This window comes from Pundamilia nyererei, unplaced genomic scaffold, assembly GCF_000239375.1.
Source record: "Pundamilia nyererei isolate P.nyererei 1_Seehausen unplaced genomic scaffold, PunNye1.0 scaffold00059, whole genome shotgun sequence".
NCBI classification, from domain to species: Eukaryota; Metazoa; Chordata; class Actinopteri; order Cichliformes; family Cichlidae; genus Pundamilia; species Pundamilia nyererei.
The window spans coordinates 876,984-890,692 of NW_005187460.1; the positions used below are offsets into that span (position 1 = coordinate 876,984).

The 13,709-nt window shown below is 40.2% G+C and overlaps 1 protein-coding gene across 1 annotated transcript in view; it reads right to left on the reverse strand.

Annotated features, from left to right (window-relative positions):
- The window catches only part of spag9a (sperm associated antigen 9a), a 24,055-nt gene extending 11,069 nt beyond the window's left edge, over positions 1-12,986 (reverse strand). Inside the window, exons 1-14 of the mRNA XM_013911232.1 lie at positions 12,484-12,986; positions 9,224-9,344; positions 7,211-7,281; positions 7,026-7,114; positions 6,754-6,904; positions 4,961-5,047; positions 3,819-3,954; positions 3,601-3,694; positions 3,382-3,503; positions 2,891-2,902; positions 2,394-2,408; positions 2,054-2,111; positions 360-512; positions 56-107 (exon numbers count right to left, since the gene is read on the reverse strand). Of these exons, the coding sequence (XP_013766686.1) occupies positions 56-107; positions 360-512; positions 2,054-2,111; positions 2,394-2,408; positions 2,891-2,902; positions 3,382-3,503; positions 3,601-3,694; positions 3,819-3,954; positions 4,961-5,047; positions 6,754-6,904; positions 7,026-7,114; positions 7,211-7,281; positions 9,224-9,344; positions 12,484-12,783 (1,461 nt within the window). The 5' untranslated portion in view covers positions 12,784-12,986. The remainder of the gene's footprint in view (positions 1-55; positions 108-359; positions 513-2,053; positions 2,112-2,393; positions 2,409-2,890; positions 2,903-3,381; positions 3,504-3,600; positions 3,695-3,818; positions 3,955-4,960; positions 5,048-6,753; positions 6,905-7,025; positions 7,115-7,210; positions 7,282-9,223; positions 9,345-12,483) is intronic.
- Positions 12,987-13,709: the final 723 nt, after the last annotated feature.

Below are 13,709 nucleotides of genomic sequence, written 5' to 3' on the forward strand. Positions count from 1 at the left end.
CATGAATTCTACCAAATAAATGAGCCACACAACAGACACAGGATACAGGACTCACCTCTTCTTCTTCGTTAGCTTTATGTTTTGCTTCCTCCATCTCCAGGCGTACTCTGGAAAATATAAGTTTTTACAGAAATGTCTATAGGAAATGGGCGTAGCCAGAGTTTCTATTTGGAGAGATACCATTAGGCACTCGCCAAGCAGAGACTCCTGCTACTTAGCTCCAATAGCACAGTAGTAAAGTGTGTCAGCGAGGATTTATACTTTGTGACCGACAGTGAATTACCTGCAGCAGCGTGCTTCATCGTCCTTGTGACTAAACACAGAAACTAAACATCACAGATTCCTCTCATAGCTCTTACTTTTTGAGTTCCTCCTCCAGCTCTTTGTTCTTTTCCTCCAGCTTGGATTTTGCCTGCAGCAAAGCCTCCAGATCTCCCTCCAACATCTCCTTCTCACTTGTCAGTTCGTCGACTTTCTGAATCAAGTCTTTATTCACCACATTCAAGGCGTTCCTGGAAGGACATTTTAGTACGTTTGTTTTTTAATCTCTGTTTTCAAGACAAAAGGCAGCTTAAACAAAGGATTCAGTGATTCTAAAACTTACACTGAAATCATGAATTTCAAAAGTCAGTAATATAGTGCTGCATGTCCAATCAGGACATGCAGCAGTGATCACAGTGATCCAAAAACCAAAAAACAGTTCTTAAAGGTACAGTGTGTAAAATTTCACCCCATAGATGTCAGTGGGTTGCAGTCAACTGAATTCTGTTTTTTTAATTATCCCAATTGAAGTGCATAATCCTAGCTAGGACAGCTACTGTAGGGCAGACATGTTTTAGTCAGCCAAGAGAGATCAAAAACATTAAATCTAGTCTGTATGCCACAACAGCCGTGGCCTGCCAGCGTGTTTCTACTACTGTTTGTGTAAGAAAAAAAATCCTCTTTAATAGTCATTATTTCTTTTAATATATTTGAATTTGATCAACACTTACCAATAAATTAGGAAATTCAAAAGTGGATATGTGTTGGTAAATACTTCTATGCTAGGTATTCTATGCTGTTATGCCTGAGTCAGCTCAAAAACTCTTGCCACTGTTAATCTATCGTCAGTGTACTCTGATAGCAAAGTGACTCTGGGACCTTTTGGCTATTTTGGGTAGGCTGTCCACTGTTACCTTGTTAGCTAAATTTCCTTCACTTTTCTGTCAGTAAGCTCTGCTGTTAGCCTCTGTTAGCAGCTGTTAGCAGCTGTTAGCCTCTGTTAGCAGCTGTTAGCCTCTGTTAGCAGCTGTTAGCCTCTGTTAGCCTCTGTTAGCAGCTGTTAAAATCTGTTAGCAGCTGTTAGTGAAACATTCCTTAAACAAGATCTCACATTGTTGAACTCGGACACCTAGCGAGTAAACTCTCATACAATGTGAAAATGTCATCAGACTGTTTATCAAAGGAAGTGTTTATTAAGCCTAATATTATCTGACATAATGATAGCTTATAAACAGCTGCTGCTCTTCTAGAGAAGAGAGAGTCTAATCTGCTGACAGTAATAATTAAACAGGCATGCACATTTTCATGTGTTAGGGCTCTGATTTCAGTTCGTGACTCTTTGTACGTTTCGTGTGAATGTGCAGACATGAATTAAAAATCTGACTCCATGGCACTCGAACATCTAAGAGTTCTCCTTCACCTTTTTCTTTGTTTGTGGCTGGTCTCTAGCAACATACACAACTCAGCGATTAGGCAGAAGAGAGAAGTCCATTTCCACCATTGTATTCAAGATGGTGGGGGAACATGGTGACCACTAAAACGTGGCACTCACTCCTATGTATTTTTTAAGGCTTAATTCTACGTTATGAGAATACATCAATATGTTAAACGACATTATTAGATACTAATCAATGGATGTTTGTGGGTGCAATATTTTCAACATTGCTTTTTTCTTCTTAATAATCTCCAACAATAAAACAAAAACATTTTAAAAAACTAAACCAAACCAAATTTAGAGAGAGTCATTACAGCCCTACAAAGGATGAAGAAGTGGATATTAAATTCTACTTACTTAGTCTCAAGCAGTTGTGAATTCTCCATAATTAGATTTTCAACTTCCCGGCCCATTCCTGAACAGAATTAAAGAGCAACATTATAATTTTATCACTTAACAAATCTGAATTGAACACAAACTGGATCTGTCACTACTTTAACACTACATATAAAGAAGTACACTATTCACACTAAGAATAAATCCAACCAGGCATGACGTTGGACATGAAATATCTCCTAGTGAGATATTTGTTACTGTAGGTCTCACAGCACATGAAACTACCGCAAAGCACAAACCCACAGCACAACATGTCACATGACAGACATGAGAAGAATGGAAAGAGTGGGTGAGGTCTTACCAATCAAACTAAGGTCTGAGAATACCATGCAATCCAAGCCAGGCGGAAAAAGAGTAGGGAAGAGAGAGAGAGAAATGCGGATATAGTTTGAGACAGTGAAATGACCAAAATGATGAAGGAGCCAGAGCTGAATGTGTAGCTGCTGACTCCACAAGCAAAAAGGAAGAGATGCTGTAAAATCTCTAAAGATAACATACATTTGACATTTTCGGCACTCAAGAGAAGAAAAGTACAAGAGCAAAAAAATAAATGAAAAAAATAAAAGCTGTATAAAGATCAATTAGGCCAAAAAAGGAAGCACTACACTCCATCATTCATGCACCAAAATCTTTTTGAAGTAGTAGGCAGACGAAAATATATTAATGTACCCTAATATAAGACGCAATGAAGAAGAACCTTTAACAATGGTGGATGTGGAAAGAATGAGTAATGGGTAAAGGTCAAAGGAACTTTACAGAAAAATGTTTAGCTAAGGAAAGGTTGGAGGTCATACACACCAGAGTACTCCACTTGGATTATGGACAAAAGCCAGAGAATGAGACACGGGAGAGAGAGAGGTGATGTTAACATGGGTAGATGGCTAACACTTTGTACAACAGCTGGACCAAAGCAAGCGGTGTAGCGTCGCAGAAACAGCTGGTGTTGAAGTTACAATGAATTTAAAGAAAGTAGAACAACATCTGCTAGTAAAGTATCAAAGTGGGAATTCAGCAGATCACCTTTACGACCTTTTAGAAAGAAAATAAGCAGTGATTATAAAGAAGTATTCAGACTTCTTACAGAATCATTCAGCATGGCTTTTAAGATTTCAGTATTTTTTCTTTACATATCTGACACTGAAACTGAAATGTACACCTTTACATAGTATATCTGTCAAACATCTGAAAAACATCAAAAATGTAGCTTTTATGTGACCTTTTCTACATAATACTCTCGGACTAACCAATCCACTTTTTTTCAGTCACTTTTATGTAAAGTTTTCACTCACCTAAAAGATCAGCTCCTTCGTCCACGTCCCCGATGAGCCCGGTGCCTGCAGAGGACAGCTCCTCAAACAGGGAGTCTGTATTGCGGTCAAATGCCATGTTTTCAATGCCTTTAGTAGGAGTGCTGACAAAAGAAAGAACAATAGGAGGTCATGTTTTTTGCCTGATGGATCTTTCATTTAAAAAAGAAAAACACCCCCAAAAGGTCCTCTTTGTATTACCTGCAGGGTCTGTACCCAATGAGATCCATGTCCAGCTCAGGGGTGGACTCAATGATGTCCTTCACATCTGAGCTGTCTTCATTTTCAGGCTGACCTGCAAAGCACACAAGCATAGATGATATAGATCAGAAGGAAGGATATGCAAGTAAACATCATAATGTTTTTGTGGTGTTGTTTTGTAAACCTGAACATAAGAGTATTAGAATATGTGACCCTACCTACTGATATGGTTCTGGTCCCCGGAGCAGCTTGCACCTCTGTGCTCTTACTGTTCCCATCTTCCCTCTCCATGTCCAAGGCAGTGGTTGACATCGGTGTGGCCGACTTGGAGCCGGTGAAGTCTGATAGCTCATCCTGTAATGAAAAGTGATTCATTTACAACAACAAAGCGATGCCTTAACTGAAGCTGTACCAAAATAGAAAATAAACCAAAGATAAAGCTGACACAGAAACAGAAGCAGCAAGAGTCCAATTTCTCTCCGCTCTTACATTATGTAGAGGGCACTATTCACAAAGTAAAAATCCTCAACTACTGAGCTTTTTTTTACCAACTTCTTATAAGGTGAAAGAAAAAAATCTCACATTCACACAAAAAGATCTGACACACTATCCTATATGAGATTATATTAGTGAAATTGGAGCACAACAAAACACAGATAATCACATATAAATGAAATATACTGGAAACACTAAACGTTGCGAATGGACTGAGGAGAGCTTTCTGGCTGGATGATGCAAAGAGACAATATGAGCAACACAGAAAGTGGCACGCAAACACAACGTCCAAAAAACACGACACAGACTGCAGAAGGCTTCAAACAACATTTACTGAACATAAATAAGGACAACAACAGGAGCTACTGCTAGTTTACTAAACTCTAGTAAACTACACAAATCCACCGAAAATCCAAAAACTAATAATACATAACCACAGCAGTAAGTGACAGATGAAATGTACGCTAATGTAAAATGAGTGATTAGTAATGTTTGAAGAGCTACATAAATACAGCAAAAATAAAGTCAAATATATACAACTCATGCATTTTACCCAAAATCAAAAACAAACTGGAGGCCAGATGCAACCAAGCTGCTATTGACTTTTGCACATTAATAATTAACCAGCTCCATATGTGCACTTTTATTTTGAAAGATCCCAATCAGGCCTTCAGACATGGTTGCATATAGCACAGCTGGTCTGTGACGTGAGAGTCTACAAATGCACAAAGCGACGTGTTTGAAAAGATGAAACAGCATAGTGGAGCAAACTACAGAAGCCCACACACAGGCAAACATAAACTGTGCTGCGCACGGCCAGTGCAGGAGCGCTGCTGCTCGTACCAGCCGCCACTCATCCAACTACCTTGCAGTCGTCTGCCAGTGAATTCCCCCAAGTAGAGTCCTGCGCACTCTTACCCTCCCTTTCCTTTGGGGGGTCACCATAGTCCAACTGCTTGGGGGAGGGGGAAGAGTAAGAATGCAGCTCACAAGTGCAGAAGCAGTTCAACAGAAATGCAAACACCTCATAGTGTGCATGTCTGTGAAGTGAATGGGACAGTTCATACATACAAGTAAGCATGTGTGTGTGAGTGCATGTGTGATTATAGTTTATAGATCATCAACAAGCAACAGATGACTCTTTAGTCAAGTCAAATCAGCGTTTATTGTTTTGTAAATCTCTTTCCTACGGTGGCCCTGAGAGGTCAAACGCACTTAACGCACTAAATATCATCCAATAGAAAAAATGTTGCAGAAGGACAAAAAACACAACAGAAGTTAAATGAAACAAAACTGAAGTGTTTCTGGGGACACAATAACGTAATTGCATGATTCTTATAATGCTGCAGATACGTATGAATCATTTTAATTCTTTTGTTTATTTAAGCGCTCCCCTTGAATGAAGTAAAATGCAATGACGCAGAAACATAATTATGCCAGTTTCAGAGCTAAGATGAAATGGTTTTACTTAAATGACTAATGTGGAAACTAGATCATGGCCGGCACATGCAGGTCATTAACCTGTCGGTTGCTTTTCGCTCACCTCTGCAGCACCTCGCGCTCCCATAAATAAACATGACATCGCTGCTGAACTCTGACGCCATGTTTGCATATCAAAGACACCCATGTTCAAAAGGCTGTGGCTTAACAATAACCGCCCTGTAGCTCTGATTACATAAGGCCCCATCACAATCCAGCCAGCCTCTTTTTTCCTCCCTCTCTCAGTGACTGGCTGCACGCCATACAGCGGCATCATTCCCAGAATGCACCGCGCCGCAGAGCTGGTGTCCCAGTTTTAACAAAAACGCAGCAGTGCAATGTAATAACATTGTCACCCTGCAGGTTCTGACTGCCACAGATACAATCACCGCTGACATGCCCATCAAGTACCCAAGTGACTTTAAGGAGCATCAACACCATTATATTGTGGATATATATAAAAAAAATATTTTTGTTTCACCATTTAAAACACGAATTAAATGAACTGTAAATACTGAATAAAATAACACATAAAATATGTTATTTGTACCTGCAGAAAACGTTTATAAATATTCATGTGACACATTTAATGATCTCCTCTGATTGCTACACCAGGGGAAGTCTGCATATTCATCAATGGCTAAAGAAGAGTCTAGAAACAGAGGGCGCCTTGTTAGATGCCTGCATAAAAAACACATAAGCACACCCGAGCCTTATCAAAGGCTCTCTATTTATAAATGGACTCGAAGCTTAAAAACTCAATTCTATCTTCTATTTTCGACCTCTGGCAAAACCACCACAAACAGGAAATCCAATTAGAGCGATCATATCATTCTCCATAATGCCAGTGTTTTTTAATAATACAGCAAAAGCACTAATTAAATAATCAATTATTAATTTTCAATTTGAATCAAGTGATGTCATTATTTAAGATTTTTCATTTCACTTGCTTTTCTTTTATTTAACATGACCTGGACGACAGCCTTCAGCTTATTTATGGAAAAGATGCTTTAAGAAGCAGAAATTAGATATGTTGGCCTTTTACATCCAGACTTCATAGACGAGGCATGAATGTGTCTTCTACACATCGGTTTTCTGGTTGACATAACGTGGCCTGAACCAGACACAAGTTTATTCTCTAAGGATAGATCACAAGGTGGGTACGACCCACACACCCACCTTGAGACTTGTGTTGGAGCGAGGCTGCGATGAGTCAGTGAACCTCCAGCTCTCTGTGCCCAGTGTCTCTGCTCTGGCCTGAGGATCTGGGATGAGCAGAGACGCTCCGCCAGATGATGGGAAGATTCCCAAAGAAAGAGGTCGCTCTCTCCTTGGGAGATTAAAAAAAAATTATAAAACGTCCCTTTTTATTGGAGAACAGACCACAAACGCTGCCTGTCGATGACGTGTGATATGAAAGTGGCTTGGCAAACAAACTTATGCGCTCTCACCTGACTCGGCCGACTGCGCTCGACTCGGAGGTCTCGCTGATCTGTTGCATTTTGATCCTCTCCACGTGCTCCATGTAATTATGGATCATCTGCAGAATTCAAAGCAAAAACACCCAAAAGGGAGCTAGTTAGTCATGACCACTGTTCAGAGTTACGCTCCGCTCCTCCCTTTCTCTCTAACCTACCTCTGTGTGCCGCTGATGGAGGGAGTTGTATTCCTTCTTCAGGTCCAGCTCTCGTTCTTCTAACCTGCCAACTGAAACAAAGGAAGGCCCTCATCAGTCTCAGCTACTTTACAACCAGCTTATAGACTTTAAATCACTTGTTAAATACTTCAGAACCTCACTGTCACATTACTGTAATTCTTCTCTGTGATCATTAGGTTTTTGCATATGTATGACAGTCATACGTAAAAAGGCGTGCAGTTTTTCTCTGCTATGCAGTATAGAGGGGCTGGGGCTGGGGGGGGGGGGTAATCGCACCCAAATAGTTTTCAGCACTGGGCGCCTTACGAAGTGACAAAAACATCTAATCCCTTATTAGCACATCAGGTTTAGCCTAAGCCACGCAGCGAGCTGCTGCAACAGACGGGTTTAAAGCTATCGGATACTATCAATTACAACAGCTAAAGCTTCTGTGTGTTGTGCGATGATGCCTTGCCAGTGTGTACTTTGACACTATCGAGCAATTTTATTCTGCAGTCATGAGTCATCACATTCCTGGATCCCAGTAATAAAATGAAGAAAGAAAAGCTGTGCAGGGGGACAGCTGAAGCTTCTCGCAATCCTTGATGAGTGTGTGTGTGTGTGTGTGTGTGTGTGTGTGTGTGTGTGTGTGGTTTTATAAAGTAATCACTGGGTGGAGAAGAAGCTGAATGTAAGGCCATAAGCCTGACTGGATTTATGAGTCATTTAGCCTAAAATCCTGAAATGCATACCAAATGAACAGTTTACATGTCAAAAAGCAAACAGCATCATCCACTGTGAAGCTCTACACTCAAAAAACGTTTTGGCCGAAATGCTCATTTTAACTAACTTAATTTTGTTACATATGAACAATTTAAAAGGTTAAATTTAACAAATCTGGTCTGATTAAATTTGCTTGATTGGTAAACATTCAGTTTATACCAAGCACATTCTTCTTAGTGATTCCATATTAATGTTGAATTATTTGAATAGGTAAACATTTGATTTTATTTGTTTCAGCTGCTTTTATTCAAAATATTGCTTCATGTTGACTGAAAGTTAAAAATCTTTTTTTAAGTATAAAGCATGACTTGTTTAAAACTTCCTCATCAGGCTGTTACTCTGCTGGATGCTTTATTAATCAATTAAATCTGAATTCCCCAAACTCAGCTCCAATCTCTTAATTATTGATCTTTTCCGTGTCAGGCCAGTGAAACTAAAGCACTAACATTATCTAAGCTATACTGCTGTTGTCTAACTTCTTGCTGCAACTGCGGCCGTTTAACTCAGTGGACTCGGATTTAAAGCACCTCAATGAATGAATGATTTACCATTTACTGGGAGTGGCAGCAAATTAGCTGAACCTACTGAGCAGGAATCATTCTCTCAAACAGCAATCACAACAAAGCAATAACTGATAAATAATTCACTTTTGATTTTCCACATCACACCAGCCACTGGGATACTTATGTTTGCCTTGTTAAAGCTTCTGCTGTAAGTCAGATTTGGAAAGAAATTCCTGTTTTCTTCCCACTCCCAGCTTTGTGTGAATGAATGATTTGCTTTAACCAGCCAGCTGCTTAGTCACCAGATACTGGACCAGTCATTGTGTGAATCCCCTCTTTTTTTCTGACAAGACAGAATGTATGAGCCAATCGCTTCTCCTCTACCGCTTAATCCACCCATAAGATGGGCGGGTAATGTACTGCCGCATTAGGAGGATGGGAATAACAGAAATCCTTTAATCCCATTACTGTTACCCCCGCAAAGATGAAGAAAGAGAGCGTGAGAGTCTGCATAGTTAATGTGTGCATACATAGCAAGCCATGAGAGGAAGGAGATAGTAAGGGAGTGAAAAATAGACTAACTGCAGGAACTGAAACAGACAGAATTATTTATAATAGCGATGAGATTTCATCTCAGCGCATGGATGCTGACAGACATGGAAGATTTTTTTGAAAGCATGTACACAATAATATAAGCGCATGTGCATGAATGTGTGTTTTTGCTCACTCTGGTCTGCATAGTTCTTGATTTTGAGCTCCAGTTGGCGGGAGTGGGACTCCATCCGGTCCACATGGCTCTGCAGGTCCTTCTTCTCCTGCTCATGAGTGTCTTCAAATTCGATGAACTTCTACACACACACACACACAAACACAGTTTTGTTGGACTCACTGACACTTAATGCAAAACATATCAAAGCTGGTTTGTCAGCAGTCTGATCTTGTTTGATGCTTGTTTTGCAATATGAAAAAAAAAGACGCCGTTCCTAAATTTGGGCGTTCTATTTTTACATGACAGTAATGAAACCAAATGAGGAATTTTGCCCCACTGCAAAATGCATGTTTGAAATAGTAATTTGGTCACTGTATTTAGAATAAAAACTCTATTATAAATACAATTTAGTTGTTTTACAGTATTAACATTTAGGAAAACTGATGTGACGCGTACAAATATAACTGTGGCCTCTGAAAATGAAGGACATATCTCTGGATCCCTAAAAGTATTAATGGTCCTACGACTGTGACAGATTATCAAATGTGTCTTGAGTCTGATCTGCAGTGCCGCTTCCTCCCAGTTTCCTTATAGGCCGGCCTCTGAAAATGTACTTTTGTTTATGTGTGTGTATCAACGTCCACATCCTGTCCAGCTTAGCAAGCCAAGGCCCTGACGTGGCTCTCTTCCTTCCTGTGGGCACAGGAATCTTACCCTACTTTGATGTACAAGCACATGCAGGAAACTTCCTTGCAAAGACATAATTTAGCTTATACTCAGTGATCGACCCAAATAACTCTCTTTTTTATCAGTAGCAGCCTGCTTGCCGTGGTTTTAAGGGAGTCGCTACTGTGTTTTTGAAGGTATGAATTACATAGAAGTGAAATTTAAGGTAATTACTATGGATCTTAAACTGGAAATCTACTAGTAAATTAAAATAAAATAAAAGTAAAAGAAAGTGGTAGAAATATGAGGAATCATGAAAAGTTTCAAGCATGAACATTTGCTGACATTCTCAGTCTTCCATATTAGCAGTACAGTAGTACCATAGAAGCCCTGTTTCTTCCAGGATTATTCCTGTAAAAAGGACGTTTTTCCTTCCCACTGTCGCCAAGTGCTTGCTCAAAAGGCATTAATTTCATTGTCAGGGTTTACTCTGTATTATTGTCCAGTCTTTACATTACATCAACACCAGAACTCCAGAAACAACCAATAAAATTAGTTTAGTTAATACTGCCCAGGGATGGCAGAAGGAAATTAGCTAGTAACTAATAAAGAATAATAGAAATAATCAGTCACACTGGACCTAAGATAAAGCAGTAACTATGTGTGAGACAATTAAAACACCAGCTTCCTGTTTGTGAAGATATGATAGAAAGTATTCCCGCAGCAAACAACATCAACAGTGCAGATCAGACACACCCAAGAAATTTAAAGATGATGCAAATAAGTTTTAACGGGCTGAACTGCTGCCTTAGATGTAATTAAAGTTAAAGATATTCTCACAGCCGTCTGCTTTATTCTGCTTCATTTTTCAAGATTATCTTCAATTTAAATCAGAGTTTAGTGGAAACAGGCTCGCAAACACATCACAGCAGACAGGAATGTGCTGCTATCCTTTTTTACCTGTTATGAATCAATGAAGGAGCGGGTAAAAGGTGTCATTAAAAACGACTTCCAAAATCAGAAATGTCACACCCTTCATCAGTCTGATATAATGAGTGGGAAGGAGGTCAGTCTATTGACACTGAAACCCAAGATAAAAACAAAAGAAAAGCAGAAATGAAAGCTGAAGGATGTTCCCCTCTTCTCACAAAGGATCACATGACCTGGAAGTAACACTGTGCCTTCCCAGGAGGCTCAGCGTACCCCTGCTCACTCCTCCTCGGGGCTTTAGTAAAAGAGTCCTACCCAGGAAACCGGCTTATTGTTTCTGTGTCTATTTAAAACACATTATACTGCAAAACAATGCAGGATACAGCAGTATTGTGTCACTGTGTATACGAGTGTTTGTGGCTGCTGTGACCAAGGTGCAGCATCACCCACTGGATGGAGGTTCCACAGCATACCGGGCTGCTTTTCCACTGCCCCTGAGCCACAGAGGCCAGCTGTGACAGAAGGTCCGAGTCACATCGCTTCACCCTTCATATTGAGGGCTCAGGGCAGATTGACCACACACAAACACTAACACCCTGCCAGAAACACGAAATCCAGGGCTGCACTTTTGCTGCCAATGTGCACCCACTCAGATATCACATCCTAAACTTTAGAAGCTGTGTCTTCATAGGCATGGGCCTACAAAGTAAGTAATTATTGCACAACAACAGTGTTATAACCTGACCGCTTTGGAAGATGTGAACATTCCCCAGCTGTGAGAGTCTGTTGTAAATAATGAGATCCAAGAGCATTACAGGAAATGTAGGTTGCAGGTGTTTTCCAGCTCTAAATAAAAACTTTTAAGTTCGGAAGGACTGTAATGTCAATTTAGACTTTATTTTTTGTCTCTTACAAATTACCCAAACTTACCCAAAAGTATGTTTATAGCTAAATTACTGGAAATCTCCTTTAAGTAATATAAATGTATATTTCTGATATTTTCCAGGTGTTAGATATCTGAACTGTGGTCATCTATCTGTGCACACAGTATTTTCTGCATATGAAGGTAAGAGCTTAAAGAAGTAACACTGTTGTGCAGGATGTTTGGCTTTGCACATGCATGAATGATGGAAATTATGCTGTTTAGTGATGTAAACATCACTAAGAGTAGTTTGGTTAAAGCCGTGGTGGGATTTTCTGTGACATTTTATGCCTCACTGTTATTCCACAAGCTCCATCCTCTTCACACTGATGTGTTTTATAAACGTCATATATGTGTTTTACAGTTACAGTAATGGCCCAAAACGCTGAGTCACTTCACCTGCTGTTTCTGACTTCACTATCTGATGCAATAGGACATCATATGTGCATTTGCCAGGGATGTGGCTTTGATGCGTTGTTTCATAGATAGACACAGTTATATGACAGATCATCCCGCAAGAAAACAGAGCCAACAAGGAGACAGGGCCATTTCAGTGAGCCGTTAGCATGACTCTGCCTTGTTTACATCCCCACTGAACACCATGGATGCTGCCAGGCCACGTGTATAGGTTAATTCATCGCTCAGGGATGCTGGGAGGAGAAAGCACCTGAGGCAGGCTTCATTGCCCTCCTTTAAGAAAAAAAAAGGATGCTGAATGTTGATATTTTCCTTCCCCCTCTCTTAGATCCATTCAGCTCACCTCCTCTGCGTGTTTCCTCAGCGCTTTCTCCCGCTCGTACTGGGTGATGAGCTGCTCGTTGTCCTCCTTCAGCAGCTCCAGCTCCACTTCGTGCTCCTGGTTCTCCGCGAACACGGAGTCCAGGTTCTCCAGCACGGCCACCACAAGCGGCATCAGCTCTTTCACCACGTCCTCGTCGTATTTACCGATAAGCCTCTCGAACTCGCGGTAAATTGAGTTGGCCAGGCCCGACACCCGCTCAGACATCATCGCTGATGTCCCCGGGTCGTCCTGGTACACAACTCCGTCTTCCAGCTCCATTTTTAGTCCTATTCCTTTCAACTAACAGGACCAGTTTTTTCTCCGCCTTACCCCGCCACTATGAACGCCCGTGTTCCTTAAATAAAGACAGCTTTTCTTTAATCAAACGGACACATTGAGAACAGCGTACGAATGTACTATTACGATGCAAGACAGGCTACGTGGATTTCTTCCTATTTTTTCCTCGCCTGTCCCGTGCTGCGTTCAAATGCTCCCCCGAAGCTCCCAAATTCCTCAATCACCATGAGAACAAAACCACAAGGATCAGTTTCCAGCCCTTGAAGACCCAGAAGTAGCGAAAGATACTGTTTATCTTTTGAAAATATAGCACAAACAATATTATATAGACATACAACACTGTATTTTTTCACATTAAATGTAAACAACAAAATGTTTTTTTCCTATAGCTGATTGAATTTAGAAATGTAGACGTATTGTTACACTGCACGATAATGACACGTTTATCTTGAACATGGAAGGAGACAAACAAATCCAGGCATTTTATTTCGTCCAATACAACTTGTAATTCCAACAATTCTCATAGTACGTGAAGCAACTATCCAACAGCTGAGTTGTTGACCAGACATATCACGTGATGACGTCACATCATGCTACCGGCGTAAAATTGTTGGCAGTTTTATGGAGAAAAAGTCGCCTCGAAAGTTTTCTAAATAATATGATTAAAAATAACTGAGGTTTAAAAAATGTGCAAAGTGATTTGTGTGCAACTATTTAGATAGTGAAAAGTAAATAAATATATTATAAGATTCTGGGTAATTCCCCAGCTGTGCATTAGTAAAATAAAAAACATAGGTCTGCCTATATACGTTTCTACATAAACATAAAAGATGAGTGACATACCATGCAAAGTACTATGGAGAGAAATTTTCCAGAAAAGGGTTACAAATGCCAGGGCTCTAGACTAA